Here is a 26,884-nt window from a genome sequence, read left to right on the forward strand (position 1 = left end):
GGAAAAACAGCAAGCTAATGTTGAGAGTCTACAGGACACTTCATCAGAGCCGCCTTCCAGGATTTCATGTTGGTAATATTGTAAAGCGTTTCCTCTTCACTGGTCCTGCTGCCCTCCTTTACAAATTTGCTTTAAGCCCCTTCCTCTTAAAATACTCTCCCTTGACCACATTGTTCAAGCAAACTACCATCCAATCACCAAACTTTTTTCTCTTCAAGTTCAAAACTTACATTTTCCTCAAATTCATGCCCAAATCACACTCATCCCTCTTTTCCCCCCACTGTCAACACCAAATATTTCCAATTTCATAACCTTGCTTTCCATGTATAGCCCATCATGGCTGAAGCACTCACCCACACTTAAAAATTAGAACTTACTGCTCCCATGTTCATCACATTTGCTTTACTCCGTAAAAGTGAGGTCATCCAAACCTCAGCTTTCTATATCCTGACGCTCACCAACTAATTCATCTCTACAATCACCTGAAGGAACAGCACTCCGAAAGCGAGTGCTTCCAAATAAACCTGTTGGGACTATAACCTTGTGTTGTAAAATTTTTAACTTAATTCATCCATGACATACTCAATCTTAAAAATTCTAATCCTCATGCTCATCTTCCCATATGGTCTAGCGGTTAGGATTCCTAATTTTCACCAGGCAGCCCGGGTTCGACTCCTGGTATGGGAAGTACAATTTTAGGCGCAGCACGGTGGCCCAGTGGTTAGCACTGCTGCCTCAGCGCCAGGGTCCCAGATTTGATTCCAGCCTCAGGCAACTGTATGTGGAGTTTGCACATTCTCCCAGTGTCTGAGTGGGTTTCCTCCGGTTTCCTCCAACAGTCCAAAGATGTGCAGCTCAGGTGAATTGGCCATGCGAAATTGCCCATAGTATTAGGTGCATTAGTCAGAGGGAAATGGGTCTGGGTGGGTTACTCTTCAGAGGGTCGGTGTGGACTTGTTGGGCTGAAGGGCCTGTTTTCACACTGTAGGGAATCTAATCTAAATCCATCAAAAGGGGTGCTGCCCATATGTCATTTCAAATTCTATAGTCCTGAGAACGGTGCACCTTCCATTCCACCTTATGCAGCCTAGCACCCTTTATCCCACGTTTGCTAGTTTTACTTTCAGCTGTAGAGACTTCAAGCTCTAAAACATCTCTATTTCTTCATATTGTTTTTCACAACACTTTTGATTACTTATCCTGATGTCTCTTTGCTCAGCTAGATTTTTATTTGATAATACTCGAAGTAGCTTGAGACACGTGGCAACAATAAAAAAAGCTGTTTTTGTTGCCAATTCATAGTAGTGGATTAAAACTGTACAGTGCTTGCATATACAGGCCAATGCAGCAAAGAAAGCAGGGCATTATATTCAACTTGTGTTGGCATGGCAACAGTTAACACGCCACAAACTTTACCTATAGATCAGTACGACAACAGCATCGACAAGTCTCCAGATTTTATCATTTAATGAGCTTCAATTTAACTTCTCACATAGAACTAACAATAGGACATTACATAGCTTTCAGTCAACAACTTGCAAGCGGTTTGGTTTTACACCAGAATTTAAAAGAACTGCTTAAAAAAAAAGACTTATTCTGTATTAAGACGGAATGTCCTGCATTATATTGTTTCCCTGAAAGCAGACATAATTAACAAGTGCACAAGATATATTTATAGCACTTTTGTTGAGTGATTTTTTTTCCAACTACAAACACGAGATGTGAAATATTATTTCTTACATATTAGCAATGTTAGTTAATGAACTTACAAAAGCTATGGTCAGGTTAAGACTTCCAGAATGCTTATCTTGTGCAGGAATGGAATAAAAGTCATTATTTAGTGAAAATACAACTGAAGCTATTGTGTGCTTAGTCAAACTTTTGAGTCCACTTTTCTAATTTACGGGCTTAACTAGCCCAGTTGCAAAGAATTTTATTGTAAAAGGACAGGTTTGAAAAGTATGTTTCATTTAAGCAAAATCATACAGGACCTGCATTTTCCTACTGCTCACACATTCCACACTTTAAACAATGATAGTTATTCCAATGCATTTACATTGACTGGTCTATTATGACTATATTCTTGTCATAATTGGTGTTCATCAATAGCATGAAACAGCATTTTACAAAAGGACTCTACACTGAGCATCAACTAGAAAAGTTACATCACAAACCTTACAAAAAGAACAGGCACAGAAAACCAGCAAGGAACTACTGGATGGCCCTTAAGGCCAAAATGTCAAATGCTTTCAAGAGGAGGAGTCAGATATAGTACCGAGGGCCAAAGAGATCAAAGGAGATGGAGAGAAAGCAGGAATAGGGTACTGAGTTGGATGATCATATTGAATGGTAGAGCAGGTTTTAAAGGGCTATTGGCCTAAATCTGTTTCAATTTTCTATGTTTCTAAAGTGGTTTAAAAGGTACTTGTGCAACAAAAAAAAAGACAAAAAAAATGTGTTTAGTTTCTCATTTCTGACAGCTAATCAATCCTTTGTAAAAACCTTGTTCTAATGCCTTCCATTAAACTAACATTATTTTGATATATGCCCTGATGTAGATGACAGAAAGCTGTGTGAACTGAGATGAGGATGCAGAGATGTTACAGTGCAACTTGGATGGGCTGAATACATGGGCAAACACACGGTAGATGCAGTAGCATGTAGATAAATGTGCAGTTATTCATCTTTGGTAGCAAATACAGGAAGGCAGATTATTATTTGAATGTCTGTAAATTGAGAGGGAGAAATGTTCAATGAGACCTGGTATCTTCATGCATCAGTCACTGAAGGCAAACGTGCAGGTGCAGCAGGCAAAACATATAATGGCCCCCAAAGCACAGAAGATCCAAGAGGAATAAGGAGGTCTCGCACGGGTTAGGCCACACCTGGAATATTGTGCACGGTTTGGTTCCCTTATCTGAGGGAGGATATTTCTTGCTATAGAGGAAGTGCAGCAAAGGTTTATCAAATTGATTCCTGGGATGGTGGGCCTGACATATGAGGAGGGATTGCATTCTTTAGAATTGAATTCACTGGATTTTAGAAAAACAAAGAAAATCTCAGAAACTTATAAAATTCGAACAGAACAAAGCAGGATAGTCACAGGATGGATGTTCCCAATGATGGCCGTGGTGGTGGCTGAGATGACGAGAAAGTTCTTCACCCAGAAAGTGGTGAGCCTCTGGATTTCATTTCCACAGAAGTGGTTGACACTATGTCATTGTGCATTTTCAAAAAGGAGATAGATATAGCTCTTGCAGCTAAAGGGATATATTTTGGGCAGGTGAAGAGGAGGACAGGATCAGACCATTGTGCTTGATGATCAGCCATGATCATGTTGAATGGCAGAGCAGGCTCGAAGGATTGAATGGTCAAATGTTTCAATGTGTGATAAAATTGAATTGATCTGAAGCATTAGGCTGTCAATCTCAGGAAACTGAAAAGGACCAACAGCATGGAATCTAGAAAAACAAGCCTATCAGAAATCCCGCAGGATCTACTGAATCCTGAATCCTGAATCCTTTAGCAAGCCACAACTGGTCAACGTTACAGGTCCTCAGCACAAAGTCACTGTCAAGAAACAGAGAAGACCGAGGAAGATTGGGCCTTTATCTGGACAATGCTAGAGATAAGAGACAGACCAAAGGCTGTGGTCAGGGGAAATCAGAGGTCAGAAGCAGATCAATATTCAAATATGGAGAGCCATGAAAATTGGCTAGCTTGCAGAGGTACTCATGGGGCTTATTAAGCAGATAGATGGATTCACAGAGGAAAGTCACTCACCTCCTGGACTTCAGAGCCTGGCTTCCTGTGTAAATGTTAGGTTTCCCAAGGGAAACAAAAACTCAGCCAGCAGAATTATGTTGGAACTAATGGTTCAAATGAGCATGCTGCCTCATTTGAATACTTAAATTACTACCTTGCCTCTTGGGAGGGTATTGTTTTCTTGGTCATGCCCCACCTCGAAAGAAGTTAGAGGTAGTGAAGGTTCAGGATTCAAAATTTTAATTTACATTTTAAAACAGCCATTTTGAAGGTCTAGCATTTGCTCTACAAATTGCTTCTCTCTCCAAAGATGCTACCTGACAGTTTTTTTTGCTTTGCTAGGTTTCATTGACTCTCAGTAGTAGACTTTAAAAAGTAGGAAAATCCTAATAGACCAGTTAATATTTTTATAAATTCCCTCAAAAGTAATCGCAACAAAATCAACTTTTTCCTTTTATACAGAGGTCTGTGTTCAAACAAATTTCTATACAGTGGGTACATTTGCAACTCTTAAGGTGTCAAAAAGTGTGGCGCTGGAAAAGCACAGGTCAGGCAGCATCTAAAGAGCAGGAGTGTTGACATTTCGGGCAAAAGCTTCTCATCAGGAATGTTCCCGAGGTGATGAGGTTGCCAATGGTCTGGGAGATGATGGTTTGTTGATGGGAAGTGAAGTCGTGGTTGAGGGGGCGGTCGGAGGAAGTGAGTTGGTACCTGGCTTCAGCAACGTAGAGGTCTGTGCACCAAACTACCACTGTGTCCCACCTTGTCCGCTGATTTAATGGTGAAGTTGGGTTTGAAGTGGAGGGCTGCACTTGGAGGGTGAGAAGTTTGACTGGGGTGAGAGGGGTGGACATGTTGAGGTGGTCAATGTCACGGCAGCAGTTGAAGATGAAGAGGTCAAGGACGGGTAACAAATCAGGATGGGGTGTCTAAGAGGATGGAGTATGTTTGAGGTGGGAGAAGGAGTCCTCGGAGGGTGGGTGAAAGTCACGATTGAAAAAGTAAGCTTGGAGTCGGAGGCACTCTTAAGGTGTCTTAACAATCAAGATTAGATTTTCCTCACTTAAGTGCAAGTCCGGCCTTGAGAGCTGACACCCAATCAGATTGGATTGCTGTTGTCTGAGCAATTAGTTGCAGCAGTGGCCAGGACTAGGACGGCAATAGCCCTGTAATTCAAAGTTCCTAAGTCCAGATGTATACTGGAGAAAATGGAGAGCCAGGCAAGTGGGGACGTTGAAGAGGAGACCAGGGTGGAAGGAAGTACCTGTAGAGGCAGACATATGGGACTGGGGGTGGAAGAACGGATTTTGAGTAAAGCACCCTCACCTTCATTCCCAAAAGAGTCTTAGAACAGTGTGATCTGTCAAGGTTTCAACATTTTCTTGAACTTTTAAACAGTCAAAAATGGAGGTTGAGTATGAAATGACAGTCTCAGTAGCCAATAAGTGGGAGGGAAGCATGAAGGCTTCTGGGAAATTTTATTGCGAATCCCCCCCCCCCATTGCCATCCTAAACATACCAACAAAAGGTTGTAATGTTTTGCCACATAAAATGCATGCCAAGGTGGCTCACATATGAGAATTGTGAAGATCATTTAAAAATTCAGGTCATTTGGTTTTGCAGAAGATTTGACCAAACATTCACAATCATCATTTACTTTCAACAAACAACAGTTCAACATGACAACAGCAGGTATTTCTTTTATCAACTGTAGTCAAGTAAAGTGCAGAAATTCTTAATGCATGAGCTAAAATCCTTCCTATTGTGCAAACACCTGTATCATGGATAAAAGAGGCAAAAACACCTGAACTGACCTCCAAAAAGATCCAAATCACTGGTTGTTGCTGTAGTAGCAGGAGCAGGTGTAGGAGTTTCAGCGGTTGTAGGAGGAGTGGTCAGGGAGGCTTCTGCTACAAATGGATCAGAAGGTTGTGCCTCAGAGGCATTAGGGAGGGCAGGAGAAGTCAAAGAATCTGTATTACGAGTAGCAAAAGTAAGAAGTGGAAGAAAACCGATAAAAACGTTCACTTGAAGCCAAATTCCAATCATGTAGTTTACCAAACAATGCTACCATTAATGATGTAATTGCGAGAAAATGTTAACGAATTTGAAAATATATTAAATTACTCACCTTCACCTAAAAGATCTGTCCATTGCAATGACGCAGATTAAAGAAAGTGTAAAGAGATAATGGTTCAAAAATGGTCTCATTTGTATTCAAAGAACATCAATAACATAAGGATTTTTGGGACAGTTTTCCTCTTAAGCTCATGTATAACAGCCAAGTTAAAATTATTTACCGACAGTACCACAAACAACGCAACATTCAATATTACCATATCATCCTTTTCACCCAAAATTATCAAAATTCTTGCAAATTATTTGTTAGTTTACTGACGTTTCAGAATAAAACCACAAATTGATGCCACCTGAAATTTTAAAACTAGATGGCAAAATAGAACTCCTAAATAATCTTTTCTTTCAAAGAAAGTTTTTTTTAAAGAAAAACAGACACAACTTGGAACACATTACCAGACAGGCGGTAGAAGCAGATATGTCAGTGGCATTTAGGCAGACACATGAACAGATAAGGAAGAGAGGGGCACATGGGTCTTGTGCAACCTGATGGGATTCATTTAGAATGACATCATAATCAGCATAGATGTGGTGGGCTAAAAGGCTTGAAATGAGATGTTAAGTAACTGACAGAATCTAAAATGACTTAAAGTGATCATGTCAACAGGTTTATCATTTCAACCTTACCTGAAAAGTTTAAAGGTTTCAAATATATTATTACCAGTACAATAAATTTCTATATTTGATAGCATCAGAAAGGTTGCTTGTTCATGCCACACACAGGAATTCAATTTTTATTCATTTGTATGTTACAGTTTTACAGCAGTGAACATAGCCCGTAATGCAGTAAGTAACACAACACATTTATGATATACTATGCAACAGATACTGTTTGATATGTATGAAGTCTGCATATTTTTTCTTGAAATGCCATATTTGAACATTCCAAAAACATTACTGCTAATGCCAAGTATACTGTAACTAAATTATCAATCTGTATTTTGCTATGACATTGAGCACTGCCAAGACCGTAAATCAGTAGGTAACAATTGCAGATAGCTTAATCATCAAATTGGAAAACAGAACCCTGAGAGATGTCTAAAGTGATATGATACGGATTCAATATCACAACGCATACTATTTATAGTCAGAGTCAGTTGTACAGTACAGAAACAAACCCTCCGGTCCAACTCGTCCATGTTGACCAGATATCCCAACCTAACCTCATTCCACTTGCCAGCGCCCAGCACATATCCCTCAAACCCTTCCTATTCATGTACCCACCCAGATGTCTTTTAAATATGGTATTTGTACAAGCCTCCTCCACTTCCTCTGGCAGCTCACTCCATACAGGTACCACCCTTTGTGTGGGAAGGTTGCCCCTTAGATCTTTCCCCTCTCACCCTAAACCTATGCCCTCTAGCTCGGGACTCTCCCCTCCCCCCCCCCCCACCCCAGGGAAAAGACATTATCTATTTATCCTATCCATGCCCCTCATGATTTTATAAATCTCTATAACGTCACCTCTCAGCCCCTGACGCTCCAGGGAAAATAGCCCAAACCTATTCAGCTCAAATCCTCCAACCCTGGCAACATCCCTATAAATCTTTTCTGAACCCTTTCAAGTTTCAAAACATTCCTCTGATAGGAGGGAGACCAGAATTCCACGCAATACTCAAAGTGACCTAACTAATATCCTGTACAGCCACAACGTGATGACCTGCCAACTCCTAAACTCAATGTTCTGACCAATAAAGAAAAGCATATTAAATGCCTTCTTCACTATCCTATCTACTGTGACTCCACTTTCAAGGAATAATGGACTTGAACTCCAAGGTCTCTTTGTTCAGCACCACTCACCAGGATCTTAGCATTATGTGTATACGTCCTGCCCAGTTTTGCCTTTCCAAAGTGCAGCATCTCACATTTATCAAAATTAAACTCCATCTGCCACTCCTTGGCCCACTGGCCCATCTGATTAAGATCCCGTTGTACTCTCCAGAACTTTCTTCACTGTCCACTACACCTCCAAATTTGATGTTATCTGCAAACATACTAATTATACATCCAATGTTCACATGCACATAATTTCTATCAATGACGAAAAGCAATGGACCGAGCACCAATCCTTGGGACACACCATTGGTCACAGTTTTCCAGTCTGAAAAGCAATCCTCCACCACCACCCTGTCTTCTATCTTCAACCCAGTTCTGTATCCAAATGGCCAGTTCTCAGTGTAATCCACATGATCTAACCTTGCTAACCAGTGTACCACGAGGAACCTTGTCAAATGCCTCTTTGAAGTCCATATAGATCACATCTACCGCTCTGCCCTCATCAATACTCTTTGTTACTTCGTCAAAAACTCAATCAAGTTAGCGAGACATGATTTGCCACACACAAAGCCATGCTGACTATCCCTAATCAGCCCCTGCCTTATATATGTAAATCCTGTCCCTCAGGATTCCCTCCAACAATGTGCCCACCAACATGTCAGGCTCACCGGTCTATAGTTCTCTGGCTTTTCCTGATCACCTTAAACAGTGGGACCACGTTCGCCAACCTCCAGTCTTCCGGCACCTCACTGGTGACTATTGATGATCCAAATACCTCAGCAAGGGGCTCTACAATCACTTCCCTAGCTTCCCACAGAGTTCTAGGTTACACCTGCAGATTTATCCACTTTTATGCATTTTACAACATCCAGCACCACCACCTCTGTAATATGGACATTTTTAAGATGCCACCATTTATTTCCCCACATTCTGTATCTTCCACGTTCTTCTTCACATTAAACACTGGTGGAAAATACTTGTTTAGTATCTCTCGCATTTCCTGCATTGCCACAGAAAGGCAGTCTTGCTGATCTTTGAGGGGTCTTATTCTCTCTCTAGTTACTCTTTTGTCCTTAATGAATTTGTAAAATCCCTTGGAATCTCCTTCACCCTATTTGCCAAAGTTACCTCATGGCCCCTTTTTTTGCTCTCCTGATTTCCCTCTTAAGTACACTCCTTCTGCCTATATACTCTAAGGATTAATATCTGATGTATGCTTCCTACTTTTTCTTAACTAAAACCTCAATTTCTCTCGTCATCATGCATTTTCTTCAGCAGCCAGCCTTATCTTTCACCCTAACAGGAATATAAAGTCTCTGAACTCTCATTATCTCATTTTGAATGTTTCCCATTTTCTAGCCATTCCTTTATTTGTGAACATCCACATCCAATAAACTTTTGAAAGTTCTTGCCTAATACTGTCAAAATAGGCCTTCCTCCAAATTAGAGCTTGAACTTTTAGATCCGGTCTATCCTTTTCCATCACCTTTAAAACTAATAGCATTATGGTTGCTAACCCAAAGTGCACCCCTATTGACACCTCAGTCACTTGTCCTGCCTCATTTCCTAAAGGTAGGACAAGTATTGCACCTTCTCAAGTCGGTACATCCACTTCCCGAATTAGGAAATTTTCTTGTACACACTTAGTTCCTCTCCATCTTAACACTACGGCAATCCCAGTCGAAGTTAAAATCCCCTACCATTAACACTTACAGATAATGGAGATCGCCTTACAAATTAGTTTTTCAATTTCCTGCTGACTTACTGGGAGGTCTATAGAACAATTCCAATAAGGCAATCACCCCTTTCTCATTTCAGGTCCACCCAAACAACTTCCATGGACGTATTCCAGGAATATCTTAAGTACAGCTGTAATGTTATCCCTTATCAAAAATGCCACCCCGCTTTCTTTCACTCCGATAGCGTGTGTGTCCTGGAACATTAAGCTACTAGTCCTGTCCATCTCTGAACCACAGCTCTGTACTTGCTAGGATATCCAGCCCCCTATTCCTAACTATGCCAAGAGTTCATTTGCCTTCCCTGTTACACCTCTTGCACTGAAATAAATGCAGTTTCGTTTACCTCGTTCTCTGCTTTGTTGCTGCTTGCCTTGACTGTTTGACTTGCTCGTTTCACCAACTGTACTAGTCTCAGACTGATCTCTTTCCTCAATAGCTTCCTGCTTCCCAGCCCCTACCCCTCTCCCCACCTTAATAGTTTACATCCTCCCAAGCAGCTCCCGCAAATCTTCCTGCCAGTTAGTCCCCTTCCAATTCAGGTGCAATCCATCCTTCTTGGACAGGTCACTTCTACCTCAGAAGAGATTTCAATGATCCAAAAATGTGGACCCTTCTCCCCTGCAACAGCTCCTCAGCCATGCATTAATCTGCTCTATCCTCCTATCCCTGTCCTCATTACCTCGTAACTGACAACTTACTACTGTCCAAAATTTAGAATCTGCCACCGTAGCATTATTTAATATGGCTATTGTATCGATTTTCCCAATTTGTATCGTGCTTCTAAGCACTGCCATTTCAATCCTTGCTTTGTCAAATCACAAACCAACGTACTCAAGAAAAACAAGTGAAATTCAGCAAGAAAAAAAAAGATGAAACACTTGAAAAGCAAGTGTTCTGAAATTGAGATGCTACATTTCATTTTACAGCCTATTTAATTTGGCTTAATAGGCTAAAAATCTTTTAAGTGGGATTTTGTTTTGTATTAAACTGGATTTATTTAATACTGCTATTTAAACGAACATAAAAGAATACTGAAAGCTTGAAATTATTTAAGGTTGCGTATCTTCAAAGTTTTAGAAGTGGTCTAATGACCAAATGAAAAAAATACTCAAAAATGAGCAGGGAAACAAAGTCAAATGTGTGTGTAAGATCTAGTTCTCCCAATTAATCACGGTGTTCTTAAAATTCTGGTTATAAATAGATGTCTTACCCTGCATTGACTTAAATTTTAAAAAATCCATATCAAAGAATTATACCTGAAAATTCACAATACAGTACTAATTCCAATAGAAAGCTTCTTCAGAAATCAATATCAGCAAAGAGAGAGAACCAGAAGGGTTCATTACCAGCATATTATCATAACTTCAAAGAGAAAAGATAATTTGTCAGTGGATTAAAAGCCTTTCTTGCAATGCCCCATTCTCACCTCCCCAAGCACTGGATGGCTGATTAGTCGTCACTGTTGATTGCACTGGAGATGTAAAATCTGGCTGTAGATCAAGAAGATCACTGGATAACTTAGATGCACTGGAGGGGAAAAGGAAACATTATTATAAATCATTAAAAATCAAAAGACTTATTTCAAATTTAGATATAAAATCATTGTAACTATAATAACTAGTAACTACAACTAATCTGGACTCTTTCCTGACAGCAGACCTTGGTCTGAAGATGGTTTTATGTTATATTCAAATAGATAAGCCTCAAAAATAAAAGCTGATTTCTAATAAGATTCAGCAGGTGTCACTTTTGGTAAGTTTAATGGAGGGTTTTTCTCTGCAAGCCAGAATGAGTTTTTTTGTGCTCTCTTTCCAAACTTGCCTCATTATCTATGCATCGTGACCTTCTGGCATCCCAGTTAGTACATGCGCTTACTCATCAGAGGTGGAAATACTGGCTACTGCTGGGATCTTCTGGAATACCAAGCACTGGTGCCACTTAAAAGTCTAGCTGTGCACCCAGTCAACTGCTGGCAGATTGCAGTTGCCCCGTGCAGTTGTTTTATTTGCTCTACATTGGTCAGAAGCAAATTGTTATCCCACTTTAGCCAAGGAGATGTGCATGTGGTACGTGTGCGGTCATTGCTCATGGAGCATTCCCTGAAAGGTTGGTGCTTTATGGCAGTGTGGAGTAACACATGCCAGAAAACCACCCTGACTTTCAAGTCGTCATTAATCACCATGTAGTGTCCATCCAGCTGTGAGAGAATGGGAAACTGCACATCAGTAAGGCAAGGTGACGTAATAACACATACAAATAGACGACTAGACAGAGTCTGGTAAAAACCGTCATTTACGATTTAACATTTGTTCGGAAAACGGGACATTCTGCTCTCGACGTCAATCTCACAATTTTTACAACTTGCTCAACAAAGCCATGTAGTTCAGGGCCTGACAAGAATTACCCCTATTGGAAAATAGCAGCGTGGACACACTTGTGACTGCCAACGTCAGTAACCAATGAAGGCCTACACACAGATTAATACAAAAACTATCCAATGTGTCATTTTAATGCATGATCTAACTATTGCCACTTACTCCCACCTGGGGACACCTGTCCCTAGGGAGTGCTTCTGAAGGGGAATAATTATGTTCAAGGCTGAAACAATGTTTTTGTCCCCCCAAGGGGCGGAGAGAGGCAGAGAGAGAGAGGGGGGGGCCAGGCAGAGAGAGAGAGAGAGAGAGGGGGGGGCCAGGCAGAGAGAGAGAGAGAGAGAGAGAGGGGGGGGCCAGGCAGAGAGAGAGAGAGAGAGGGGGGGGCCAGGCAGAGAGAGAGAGAGAGGGGGGGGGGGCCAGGCAGAGAGAGAGAGAGAGAGAGAGGGGGGGGCCAGGCAGAGAGAGAGAGAGAGAGGGGGGGGCCAGGCAGAGAGAGAGAGAGAGAGGGGGGGGGCCAGGCAGAGAGAGAGAGAGAGAGGGGGGGGCCAGGCAGAGAGAGAGGGAGGGGGGGGCCAGGCAGAGAGAGAGAGAGAGGGGGGGGGGCCAGGCGGAGAGAGAGAGGGGGGGGGGGGGGGGCAGGCAGAGAGACAGACGGACAGAGAGAGAAAGAGACACAGAGACAGAGAGGAGTGTGAATGAGAAGATTTGAAATTAAAAATTTACCTTCATATTTTAAATTTATTAACATGGCCAGTTGAATGATATTCTTAAGTATGCAGAGCCGGGATGGTTGGTACAAAACATCTAAAGCCAAACACTGAACCTATGATGATAGATGGTAGGGGTTACGTGGCGGTGCTTCAGACATGACAGCGTTATACAAGCGCTCGGAGGACTAGGGGATATGGAAGAGCGGAGCTCGTCGCCGGTCGCCTGTTGTGTGCGTGTGCGTGTGCGTGTGTGTGTGGTGTCCCCTCCCTCTCCCAAATGTGGGTTTACTCTTAAAAGCTGTGATGCCCATATGATGTCAGTTACTACCCTATGCACCTGCTGTACTACATAGAGGTTCCATGTTCTGCCCAGGTAATACTTTCTCATATTATTGAAAACAAGCTCTTGCAAATACCTCAGAAACGTTTAGTCCACATCAGTATCAACTATCTGAACTGGCTACAATTTGCATAGCCCCTTTCACAAAGACTTCCTTGACTAAGAAAGAGCCATCAACCTAAAGAGGAGTCCCAACTATTCTTGCAATGTGAAAGTGGGAAAGACTAGTTAAGGGGTTGTGGACATTTCAATGTGGACATTAAGATAATAGCAAGTGTGGACATCACACTGCATTTTTGTTGACATCAACAGCATTTGCATGTTGTTTCTTCATGCAATTCTCCTTCTCATTTAAAATTATGCAGGACAATGGGAAACAAATGGATTTCTTTGCTACAAGTTTATTCATAGCAGTAAACAACAAAGCAATGCAAGGTTTGGTTAAAAAAAATCATCTAAGCAAAATAAAGCTGGAGCAAAATACAGGTAAATTAATAACTGTTGAAAGAAAAGCAATTTTGTCATTGCTTTCATCATTCATCAGGACAACGTGCAAAACTACAAATGAAAAGGGGAAACCAATATCTATTTTAAAAGAATGTATTGACTGGTTGGCAAGTGGACTCTGGTCGAGGTGTTGCTGTGGAGAATGTTGCAGTTAACAATTGACAGTTAACTGCCAAGCTTTGTTTAGATCTTAAATGAAACAGATTAGCTCTAATTGGTCAGGACTTTGCCTTTCAAAATGGATCAGCAAATGGTTGCAATTACTTTGTAGAGTTGAAACAGGTGCAACGAGTGTACATGTCCAATCCACAAGTAACAGGGCACAGAATTTTAGTTTATATAGTTTCAGTGTGTACTTGTGTGCCATACTAAACTTGACTGACAATTCAAAATTGGTCATCTACTTAATTCTTTCCACACACAGGATTATCCAGCAAATGTCATTCAATGGCAGATCACACAAATGTTGGATTATCCCGCCTCAGGTGACTGTCTGTGTGGAGTTTGCACATTCTCCCCGTGTCTGCGTGGGTTTCCTCCGGGTGCTCTGGTTTCCTCCCACACTCCAAAGATGTGCAGGTCAGGTGAATTGGCCATGCTAAATTGCCCGTAGGGGTAGGTGTAAGGGTATGGGTGGGTTGCGCTTCGGCGGGGCGGTGTGGACTTGTTGGGCCGAAGGGCCTGTTTCCACACTGTAAGTCATCTAATCTAATCTATTGAGTGTTTTGCAAACGTCGGGCGATTGTGTACGTCAATAGTTTACTTGTTATTAACTGCTGAATGGAGTATGTTGCTTGAAAAAAAAAATCCAACAGTCTTTGAAATGTATGACTTGCATACCTGGCAGCATACTGGCACTAAAATTAATCTACAACATTACTACCTTGTATTATAGGCAGAACACAACTTTGTTTGATAGCAGTATCAAGTCACTGAACACCACTCTTACTGCTACTGAATAGTAAAATTGTAATGGATGTAGGTTTGCTCACTGAGCTGGAAGGTTCATTTCCAGATGTTTCGTCACCCTATTAGGTACCATCTGCAGTGGGCCTCCGGGCGAAGCCTCCAAATTGTAAAATAATTCACTTCACCGATTGCTTAAACTTTAGAGATACTTCATGTTCCGGAGTATTCTTAAGTAGACTGGAGATTTTTTTAAAAATAAGAGTTCAAAATACCTTAGAGTCTTTCATGAGGTTTGCAGGATTTACAGTGGGAAATGACCTGATCAGGATCATTCTGGCACATCTATTTTATACCAAATGTGATTGTGGTTTGGACAGTATTTTAAGTTGTCTTGCAAGTGAATCTATAGTTCTGCAGAGAACTATAGGAATCCCAGTGACCTGTGAAGATATGTCGGTGTTCGAGAAAGAACCCCCTGGCCAATTTCTGAACAAGGACATTGAAGAAAGCAAGCTGACAATGAGTGTAGATGAGTAAGGAAATTGTTCCATGCAGCTGCAGATTCAAATGTAGCAAACCTACCATCAACATGTCAAATATGGAAGTAGTAGGTGGTTTGGTGTCACTCTGTCAAAGACTCTTTTCACAGAATTAAACTAAAAATGTTTGCAAGACCTGGGCCTAATGGGGATATCATGATAACACCACCCATTTGGGCATATATGGCAGTGTTAAAAATGGAACTCAACCACCTGGGTTGCTAAGTTCATAAGTTCAATTAATAATCGATTTATGTAATGGTGATGAGTTTAGACTGCCATTATGTAGTGCTGCAGTGCAGATATATGTGGCTTCTTTGGTGCATTGGTGAATAGGCTAGCACTGTCACATGAGCACGTGGGCTCCGCACTGCTATCAAAATGCACGCCCTGTATAATCTTTACACACGAAGGAATCATATAACTCAATTGTTAACTGCTGCACTCTGTAATGTCAAATGCTCTATACTTTTCCTCTTCACTCATTCTTGTGAACTGCCCCGATAAAAGCTTTGACAACATTTTCTCAATATTCAAGTTCTATACCACCAAATGACTATAACAATCATGTTAATTGCATCAATCCAATTAATATTAATACTACTACTAAAATAGCACAAATTTTAAATCAGCATCTGGATGTGAAATGTTCCATCAAGAATTGAACTTTAACTCGATCTGCAAATTACACATGAATGCAAGTTATAATTAATTGTAAGTGCAATTATTGCAAGGGCAAGACAAACAGCAGGGTTCCAACTCATGAGCAATGTGAATTTTAGCAGGGACTCCAATTACAATTTTTGCCAAAGGATTAAGCTGATAAATCAGCTCTGTACCATCCCTTAGCTTGGCATTTTTCTTATTGTGAAATGCAATATACTGTTTTTCAGGTTTGAACATCAGGAAATTGAAATTCAAAAGTTTGGACTGAGTTGGGACTCAAGTTTGGGACTAATAAGCCTTCCGATAGAATTTTTAATTTGAGAGCCTTGAGAGTCAGCATGTTATTCCTCCATGGGGTATGTCATATCAGCATCTGTTCCTTTTCTCACTCAAGGTCATAACAGTTCAAGCAGGCTCACTAAACAGGAACTAGGGAACTTGTTTTTATTTATTCCCTCTGTTGCTCAAGGTTTTCAAACTAGATCACTTAGTGATTGCTAATCAGCTAACTCAGAACAGATGAAACTTGGATGTTTCTGATTCTGAGACACCCAGTCTCAACAGTCTGAATTATTATTTCAGACTCCTTAGAGTCTTACAACACAGACCATCTAAGTAAAAGCAGAACACATTGACAGTCTTCAACTCTACAAACATGGAGAAAAACAGGTAAATGTTTCAGATAAGCAGTTGTAATGCAAGGTTATTGACCAGAGATCTTTCAATTTTACTTCTCCCTTCACAAATGGCGTTTAATCTGAGTATTTTCAGAATTTGTTTCATACTTCAGACATCCAGCACCTGCAGTTAGTTTTTGTATCACTTATGTAATATTTTTACAGCTTACTGCATTAAAAACAAAGTTAACAACCATCAAATTAATTCTTCCAGGTGAGGCAGATATTTTTTTAAAAACAGAAAGAGGGTGAAACCATTCAATTCAAACACAATTTAGGAGGCATCGTGAACTTTATTGTAGCAGCAAACTGAATTTTTGTTAGCATTTATAGAGTCAGAGGCAAAGATGTACAGCATGGAAACAGACCCTTCGGTCCAACCCATCCATGCCAACCAGATATCCTAAACCAACCTTCCCATCTGCCAGCACCCAGCCCAATTCCCTCCAAACCATTCCTATTCATATACCCATCCAGATGCCTTTTAAATGTTGCAATTGTACTAGCCTCCACCACTTCCTTTAAAGGCTTTGTTTTGAGAACCAAGGGAATAATTACATCTGTTATGTGAAAGGGAAGTGGGTATGATGTCTTAACTCATTCGATGATAGGTCTGTAGTCCAGAGTTACAACATGGGTTTATATTTTGCTTAGTTTGAGAATCATTTGAAGTCATAATGAATTCAAATGGGATAGAAATGCTTGTAAGTCAGCAGCAAACTACCACATAAAGGATGAGTTCAAAGATCAATTTTTGATTGCTAATGCAAAAATGGTGACTTAACTTTTCTATACCAAATTGGTATACATATACAAATCACAAAAAAAAGTGTGCATTGAATCGTAGCCAGTTAAACTACAACTGGAATAAATACACTTGCAAACAGGTTGTAGCAAAAATGCTACCCTAACTTAAAAGGGCAAAAAAATTCATGAGCTTTATGCACTGAGTAGAGGTGACAAGAGGAATCTGTTTGACCTGTAAAATCTGTTTTACACCCATTGAATATTATGTTGCAGAGAGTGGACACTTGCTCATGAAAAGGAATCGTGAAGTTTAACTGAACACAAATATCTAATATAAAAATTCAAAACACGAACAAGTTAACTCCATGTGCAAAGTACATTAAGTACTTTGCATATAACATTTTAAAAAAAAAACCCCAGAGTCCTAAACGATAATTCAGACTGTGGGGGATAGAAACAAATGGAAGCATTCCAGCAACACAGTTAAAAGGTTCTCAGCACATAGACACCAATGTGCATGGTTTGCTCACAAACAGCTGAAAGGATGGAAAATACTAAAATGTTGCTCAAAATCTATCCACAAAAAGGTGAACTCAAATAATCTTGGTCTTTTCAAGTACTTGATTTCCACCACTTCTGAATGCATAGGATACATATTATCTTCACTCAAACTACAGCTAAAGATGACCTTAATTAAGCATGCTAATGTTGAGAAAAGTCTCAAGAGAACTGAAATATTTAATAGGGACCCAAACGAGACAATCTAAATTCATCTAAATTGGAGTGTTATAGCTTTACAACATGGCACATCAATACATACAGTAACATGTCTCAGAATTGCTATGATGCGGAAGGAAGCCATTTGGCCTATCACACCTACACTGGATCATTACAAGTGCCAATCTGCTGCTTTTCTCCCTGTACCCTTGCACATCTCTCCGATCTAAATAATCAACACAAATGCATTTTTGAATGCCTCAACCGAACCTGCTTCCACCACTCTTCTAGGCAATGCATTCCACACCATAACCACTCGCTAAGTTTTTACTCACTTTACCCTGGCTTCTTTGCACATCACATTAAATTCATGCCCTCTTGTCCTTATAGGAGTGGGAATAGTTTCTCTCTATCCAACCTGCTCACAATATCAAACATCTCTAGGAGATCTCTAACTTTGACGACTTCTCTCTAAGGAGAACTATCCCAACTTAGTCAATCTATCCTCATAAATAAAAAGTCTTATTCCAGGAACCATTCTTGGAAAACACTTCTGTACTCTCTCCAATACGTGTGCATCCTTTTTTGGTGTCTAGATCTGTACATAATCCTCCAGTTGAAGTCTAACAACGGTATTATACAGGTTCAACATTGCCTTGCTTTTGTACTCCATGCTTCATTATCTCAGCCAAAGATCCTGCATGCATTAGTTACCACTCTCTACTTGTCCTGCCATTTTTACTAATCCATGCAGTTAGCCAGATTCCTCTACCTGCAGGCCCCTTTTCCGCACCCCCCCCCACCAAAACTTTGATCTGTAACCCCTGTTATCTTTATACAACACAAACAAAACAGATATGTTTCAAGCTGACAAGTAATTGTTCTAAATTTTAATAAGATAAGCAGCATAATAAGGTCAAGAGACAAAAGGTCCAGTATTATAACAGAATGTTTTAGCTCAAGAACAGACTTACTTTGTTGGAGCTACAGAGGGTGGGGGTGAAAACAAATCGACTACCGCAGACGTATCGGCCACCTTTGCTGGACTACAAGTAGGGGATGATCCAGTGTTTTCTGGTGAACCCTGGAAGGAGAAAAGTACATGGAAAAACATTTGTGAACAAAGTAGTGAAACTAGTTTCTTGAAATACTAACAAAGTAAAATTGTTCAAGCTCAGAAATTATTATTTGCAGAGTCATTTTTGTCCATACTTTAACTTAATGTTTTTAATCGAGTAATTTTAATGAAAGAAACATTTCCAAGCATTTGAGCTCCACTATCTGTGCATAAGACAATGGTTCTGAAAGGGACATACTGGACACAGCATTGACCTTCGCCCAATCGGAGGTGGTCATACTGGCTTGATTGGGAATAAGGCAGAACACGAAGATCTCATGAATTCAGACATATATCCTTGAATGTCCTCAGAGCATGACAGCATAAGCAGTGAGAGAGCACACGAGTAAGTGAGAAAACATGGCAGAAGTGAGAGAAGTGGACCGACACAGGGACAGTAGAGGCATGAGCTCTGACCAGGGTCGAATTGGGTGGAAAGGGGAGGATCAGTCGTGAATTGGGGATTCAATTTATTGGCTACCCAATAGTTAGAGATGGTTTTTGATCCTTGAACTTTTCCCAAGGAACTATTAAATTTCAGTAAGATAGAACAGGAGGTTTTGAACGATGCTCAGGAAAGTTTTTAAAAAGGTTACAGATGAAGACTATTGTCACGAGGAAAACGTAATTTCCCATGCAAATCTGCTGAGTCAGCAGCATTGGGACTTCTACACAGACCTAATGAACAACTCGAATCCACTCTGAGAACAATTAGCTGGCCAAACTTTGTTCGCCAAATTGTTAAAGATTGATATAAAGATGAATGTCAGTGCCTGATCAGCTGAAGTACAAGGTCTACAGAAATAGAACAGCCTACTGAGTTGCAATAACACGGTCCAACTGGCATAACACTCAGGATTAAAAGTATGTTCAAAATAACTGCAACAGAGTTGAGAATGCGGACATGAATTTCCACCAACTCTTCTTATTTATGCCTATATGCAAATCTTGACCTCAACATTCTACAAGCAGAAGGTGTTCAACTATTTCCAAGAGGCAGTTAAGGAGGCAAGAGAATCCAATTTATGCCATGGTTATTTGAAGAGGAGCAGGAGAACACTCAGGAATGAACCACTGTTGGGCAATTGGTCGAGATATTTTTCTCCTCACAAGGAATTCTGTGACTATACTGCAATGAGAGTGAAATGTTTTCCATTCCTACCACTGAAGATCATTTCGGTGACAAATCAACAAAGATAGCAAGCAGAATCAAATATTGACACGAGAGGAAGTGTACAACCTTTTCCAACTTACTGAAGCATTTTTGTTTCAGTTAAAGCTGCCTGCAGAACAAATATTTATAGCAGGTTTAAAGTTGATAACAGAGGATGAGATACCATAGGCACAAGAACAACATTTCAACTCTTTGACAATCAACACCAGCAGCAAAGATAATGTTAGGTCAGTAGCAACCCTTTGTGGAGTGAAGATGGTCTGAAGATAGAAAATTACCTGCTGTACTAGTATAACATCCATGGAGGGCAAGTGATGATAACAAAAAGCTTCAACATAGATCTCTCAGCAGATTTAGAATAAAGATGTGTTTGCACAATTGAAGGTGAACTGCAAATAAGACAGCATGTTAAGCATGGGAGTCAGACTGGCAAAGCAAGCCATGAGAAAGAATTCAGAGTATTCAGATTAGTTTCAGAGAATATGTTGTGGACCCAAGCAAGAATGAATATATTCTCAGATGTACTGATGTGCAACAAGGCAGGGTTTTTGGGCAGGTGACCAAATGAACATAACTATTGAGATGACATTCAAGAAATTCACAAGACTACTGTTCATAGTATTGAGAGATATTGTTCTATAATTCACTTTACCAACTCACTCAAACACACTATATTTACTATATTGCATTTCCATTCATTCATTTTACTATTACAAGAGAAACTGAATTAAAACATCCCTTCCAACCCATTATTGCTCCTTTACACCTTTCAATTCTTATTGGCCCCGTACTGCAAGCAGTGTTTAGACCTGTTTCTGTATCGAACATTAACCCTGAATAAGTGTTAATATGTAACCTACTCAGATGAAGGGCTTTTGCCCGAAACGTCGATTTCGAAGCTCCTTGGATGCTGCCTGAACTGCTGTGCTCTTCCAGCACCACTAATCCAGAATCTGGTTTCCAGCATCTGCAGTCATTGTTTTTACTCAGAACAATGCCTAATGTGCCATTGTGTCACCCATAACTCACTCAATACTATAACAGGTTGTAATAGATTGCAGAACATCAAACAGTTTCCTCCACTAGTGTGTGCTGTTTAAATACATATTAAATAGCACTGCCACCTCCTTTAAGAGACTTACGATCAAAACAGCATTTCTGTGAAACTACACGAATGAATGTCAAAACCGACAATAGTAAATTACATACCACCACCAAGCTGGGGAGATCAGTTTAATATCCTGCATACTTTTATTTAGTACACGCATAATTTCTCACCTATTTAGATCATATCGGATTAATATTTTTACTAACATTACTAACTTTAAAGACAAAAGGACTAACACCTCTTAATTATGCAAGCTCAGACCAGATAGACGTTCTAATGTAACAGCTAGTATTTAACAAGTGCTTAAACCATTTCCTGCTCTCTTAGGGCAGATGTCATGCAAATGTTCTGTACAATAATAAGTATGTAACATCATTGTGCTAAAATTTTAATATATGCAAGAACTGTGTAGAAAGAGGCTACTGTAAAAACTGTACTTCGGATTCCATCACCACCTTGAACTGTGTTACTGCAGATGCACAATACATAGACAATTTTCTCCACTCAGTCATTATTGAACATTATCCCACATTATGGATTGTACCTTAAGCAAACTGCGTTTAAATCAGCGTGTCTCTTGTGAATGTGTCTGTGTCAGTATCGCTGTGTCTGAACGTATAACTGTGCTTTAGTGCCTGAATATCAGATTGCTTTCAAATTACTGTTATACATGTCCTCACAACTGTCTTATATTATGAATATACTGGGAATAAAGGTATGGACATACTATAGTGTAAATTTATCTTTTAAATTATATGCTGCTGTTGCATCAATTATCCTTTTACCAAAGTGGCTGCCTAACTGCAGAACTTAAATTTCACTGCTCACTTAAATGACAAAGAACTCTGCAACAGTTACTTACATGGTCATTTAAATGTCATCTCTCACAGAATACTACTGTTTTATACCCTAGGATCAATGAAGCAGGGAGTTGTACATGTAGATAAAATAACTGAAGACTAATTTAGAGCTTTAATTTTGACCCAGTAGCTTGCAGCTTTTGGTCTGTGTACGAGGAAGTTTAATAATTAATGTACAGTATTTTTAGATCCAGGATGTTTTAAAAAAAATAACTTGGGGGGGGGGGAGAATTCCCGATGTCAATGGGAATTTGTCTGCATTCGGCGAGTTTCATAAGCGTAGTGTAACCAGAGGGAAATTAGTTTGCTTTTGTTTAGAAGAATCAGCATTTAAATTTACCTGATAGAGAAACACATAGCTTGGAAAAGGTTTAGTTTTTAAGTTTGGAGACAACCTGGTGGAAATTAGGTGTGTGGAAGTTTCACCTGAATAAATAGCTTAAAAGCTGTTCGGAAACAGGCTACCTCAGTGGAAGGATTTTAGTTTGAAAGCACCAGACTAGAAGCATTTGGTTAGAATGCTGAAGGAGTTATTTGAAGTTGAGGAAGTCTGAGCTTGGTGTGTAATATTTTCTTCTTGATTCACAGGATGAGGGCATTTATTGCCCATCCCTAATTACCCAGAGGGCAGTTAAGAATCAATTGCATTGCTATGGGTCTGGAGTCACATATAAGCCAGACCAGGTAAGGATGGCAGTTTCCTTCCTTGAAGGAAATTTATGAACCAGAAGGGTTTTTCCAACTATCGACAATGGATTCACGGGTCATCACTGGATCCTTAATTCCAGATATTTTATCGAATTCAAATTCCACCACTTGCGTAGTGAGATTCAAACCTGGATCCCCAGAGACCATTATCTGGGTCTCTGCATTAAAAGTCCAGTGATAACACCATTAGGTCATCACCTCCCCCTTGAGTAACGAAGGAAGAGACTATCAAACTCTCAAGACCAGGAACTGAAAGACATGGTTAAATTAAACTGATAGATGTAACAGAAAATCAAACTCTCAGATATTTGAGTAAAGTTATCGTACTGGGATAGGTGGGATTCTGTTTGACCGTGTGCTGCAAAATCTTTCAAACTGTTGTATATAAAATAATTTTGTTTATTCTAATGTACTGCTTTAGCTTGCATAATAAACTTCTGGCTAATTGTTAAAACCAAATCTGCAGCATTGCACGCTTGCATTTCAATGAAAGACATCCTCAACAAATAATAAAATTCAAAATATGATCTATCAACTTAGATTTCTGTGATCTGAATTGTCCAACATGATCAGCAGGGATCATAAAACACAGTTGCAAGCACTGCAAACTAAATGAATGTAGCTAACAAATCAATTAGATTCTGTACCTGCATCACGCATTTACCTAACAAGAGGCAAAATTGATTTCAATTTTATTTGATTGTCTAAGAAATCAGCTATAACATGGGTCTGTTTGAATGTGACTTTTACTCTTGGACTTTAAGATTCCTATTGCATCAGACTTTCGTTGTATCCTACGTATACAACATTTTTGAAACATAAAACGTGGCCCTCATTGTCCTTATGTTATCCTTGCACAATGATGAAAAAAGGATTTTGGCTCAAAAGATCAGGATATTAAATCTGTGTGAAGGAGATTAGAAATAACAAGGATCAGAAAAACACTCAAGGCCCATAAATTACTCCCATAACAAGAGTTATAATGTCGGAAAAAGCATCAAGCAAGAAAAAATTGGAGCCTCAACCAAAAGCAGCATGAATAATTATAATAGCAATGATTGTAATCATCTTCCAGACTGGGACAAGGGAATTATGGAAGCAGAGTTTGTTCCAGAAAACTGTTAGAAAAGCTTTATACAATGTTATGTAACTAACCCAGTATTGCTATTTTAATATGGTACAGTACAATGAGACTGGATTAGTTAGCATTCCCATAGAAAAAAACACAACATGGTAAAATGATAACTGAATTCCATAAGGAATTTGGAAGTGATGTCCTAGTCTCAAACAAGAAGCTTGAACTTAAATAAATCCAATGACTTAAGTATAAAAGGAGACCTGTTCAAGGGTGAAAATGTATGGTGGGAAATAAACAGTGAAACATTTAAACAATAAAACAAATTGCATTAAAAAACAAAAGTGTAGCAACAAAGATCTGTGGCTTATTAAGGAGGTTGAGATTAAGGAAACTTTGGATTAAAATAAATTTAATGTTACAAAAACTAACTTTAAACATGAAGATTGGGAGTGCTTTAGAAAGCAAAGGACATCAAAAAGCTCAAAAATAATTGGAAATTTTGCTTTTCTATTCCTGGCTGGTTTAAGAGCATTTACAAGTGCATAAATAGGAGAAGTGCAGACAAAATGAAAGGTAGTGATTAGAAGCAAAAACACAAGGAATTATCACGGAGAATGGGAAATGACAGATGTTAAAAAAGGTCTAAAAGACAACGCCTTAGAGATAGAGGCCAGTAGTAAGGATTCTCAAATTCTCCCTAGCTTCGAAAACAATCACAACAGATTCTAAATAAATAAATATGACACTCTCTGCTCAAGAAACTGAAAACATCAGTTAGCCTGACATAATTTATCAACAAAATGCTGAAACCCATTATCAAGAAGTTATCAAAATTATTTTATGAAAGGCAAGTTGTATGACAATGTTTTACAAAGATGTAAATAGTAGGGCAGATAAAAGGGAATTACAAATACGTTGTGCTTCAATTTCAAAAAGTATTTACTTACATTCAATACAAAAACTGTTTATGGATAAGGGTTTTACTAAGTTGATAGAGGATTGGTTAATGAACAGGAAGTTGAACATTCATTTCCAATAGTTATTTATTTATAACAATATATTCACAAAATTGATAGTATTAGGAACAGTTCTCAAGACAAGGGCCTAAGGTTTCATCTTTGAGACAAGTAGAGAACACTGATAAATTTCAGATTAATCCTTCATTGCAGAGGTAAGTTTGGGGTGCACTCAGGCCACCTGTATCTGAACAGAGTTTGGAAACAGTCACATTGAGGTTTGAGAGTTCCTCTCGCGCTCTCACCCATTCACACTCAAAGGCCCCATCTGTGCCACCTTATATCCTCTGTGCCTATCCACAGCCCCTCATCTTCTATGGCCTCTTCCATGCCTAACTGAAACATTTCTACACCCATTCAGACCTCATAGAACCAATGAATCCTCTTGTGACAAAAGGATATTGACAACATTTCCAAAAAGGTAATTCTTAACTTTCATCTTTTACAAAATACTTCTACCACAGGCAACAGAAAATCACCTGGATCTTTAAATCTCAAAAACCAAAAACTGCAAGCACTTCAACTTTTTTCTCATTTTGATAACCTTATAAAGGCTTCGAGGAATCACTAGTCCTCCCTGTGCAGCTCATCGAGTAGGAGTTCCCTTGATAACAGATAATGGCCTGTCAACTGGAACTTATCACCTGAGACTGAATGTTGACCCAGTAAGTGTCTAGTGCAGAGGGCTGTGGACAGATTGGAGGACCTTCTCATGGGTCTGACCCTGGGCCTGGCCAGGTTGGTTATAAACAAGTCCAGGCAGTGGGCTGTGCAGGGGATCATAACTGCGACTCTGCCCCTCTTTATGGTTATGATCATGCCCACGTGTTCTTGCGGAATGCGCAGGTGGTGCCCCTCAATGTTCTTGATGCCTTTAGAGAGAAGTCACCAACATAGGGGAATCAGTGATTTATTTCCCCCTCCAACTGAATTATGATTTAGCCCTTTCCCTCTCTCCCTACCCTCCTCCTCAGTTTTGATTGTTTGTATTGCCCATAATGGATTTTACTGATTACTGATGGTTAATAGCTTTAAAATGCAAAGTCATGGTGATTTGGTTGTGGGAAAGTCGCTCAGTTGTATGAGATAGGTCTTCTGGTATAGATAAAACAAAAACCAGAACCCACATCTGCAAACATAGAAAACAAAACAGACAGAGCACAATTATTGTGGCACAGTGGTAGTGTCCCTGCCTGAGATCCATAAGTACCAGGTTCAAGTCTCACCTGCTTCAGGAGTGTAATAATGTCTCTGAACAGGTTTATTAGAAAATATTTACAAAGCAAACTCAGAGGGCTGTTGTGGCACAATGGTAGTGTCACTACCTTCGAGCCAGGAAACTCCGGTTCAAATTCCACTAGCTCCAGAGGTGTATCCAGGAAGCAGACAAAGAGAGGACATGTTGATTTTATGGAAATGGCCCACGCTACTGTTCTGGGCCATGGGATCAAATCCCACCACAGCAGCTGGTAGAATAAAATTTCACGAAATAAAATCTGGAATTGAAATCCACTCTTAAATTGATGTTAGCTATAAACTGTTAAAAACAGAAAGCAGACCCAGGGGCTCTTGTGTTGCAGCAATAGTGTTCCTACCTCTGAGCCCGGAGGGTTGTGTCCAAGTCCTACCAGCTCCGCAGGTGCATCATTACATCTAAACAGATTGATTGGAAAATACACAAAAAAAAGTAGACTTGGGGCTTCCTAAGTAATTACACTCATATCAGTCAAAATTGAGCAATGAATAGCATGTATCAGAAAGGGAGAAGTATGAAGCAAGTAATGCTTCCCCAGGAGTCCAGTGTTTCAAAACTGAGCAATGACTGCATTCTCAATCAGTCAATCATGCATAATAAAGCTTGGTTAGCCCATATCCTTTAGCAGCACGAATAATAACAAGAAACCCTGAGAATGGGGTCAGGAATCCCAGGATTGTGGACTGGCCACAGTTTCACACCTCCACATCTCCATATCATTATGAAAATCCAACTCAAAAGGTGTGATCATTTCATGCAATGGCTAGGAAAACTATTGCTTAAAATTTGCTCAAATAAAACAAACAGTTGCAGATACTGGAGACCTGAAACAAAAACAAAAATTACTGGGGAATCTCTGCAGGTCTGGTAACGTGGGGAGAAAACAAACTCGAGAGAAAAATAAACAATAAAAAATACTGGTTAGATAATCGAATTATCTCCAATCTATATTGTGCAATACATAT

At 39.7% G+C, this 26,884-nt stretch overlaps 1 protein-coding gene across 20 annotated transcripts in view; it reads right to left on the reverse strand.

The window, feature by feature from the left end:
• LOC140460175 (clathrin coat assembly protein AP180-like) overlaps nt 1-26,884 on the reverse strand; it is a 227,114-nt gene that overhangs the window by 63,391 nt on the left and 136,839 nt on the right. For 15 of the 20 annotated variants that reach the window (XM_072554567.1, XM_072554634.1, XM_072554621.1 and 12 more), the window contains 4 exons: nt 18,578-18,687; nt 10,843-10,943; nt 5,897-5,911; nt 5,580-5,738 (listed from right to left, as the gene is read on the reverse strand). In XM_072554567.1, the coding sequence (XP_072410668.1) occupies nt 5,580-5,738; nt 5,897-5,911; nt 10,843-10,943; nt 18,578-18,687 (385 nt within the window). The remainder of the gene's footprint in view (nt 1-5,579; nt 5,739-5,896; nt 5,912-10,842; nt 10,944-18,577; nt 18,688-26,884) is intronic. The other 5 variants (XM_072554578.1, XM_072554655.1, XM_072554703.1 and 2 more) reach the window with 2 other exon arrangements.

This window comes from Chiloscyllium punctatum, chromosome 3 (genome assembly GCF_047496795.1).
Source record: "Chiloscyllium punctatum isolate Juve2018m chromosome 3, sChiPun1.3, whole genome shotgun sequence".
Taxonomy (NCBI): domain Eukaryota; kingdom Metazoa; phylum Chordata; class Chondrichthyes; order Orectolobiformes; family Hemiscylliidae; genus Chiloscyllium; species Chiloscyllium punctatum.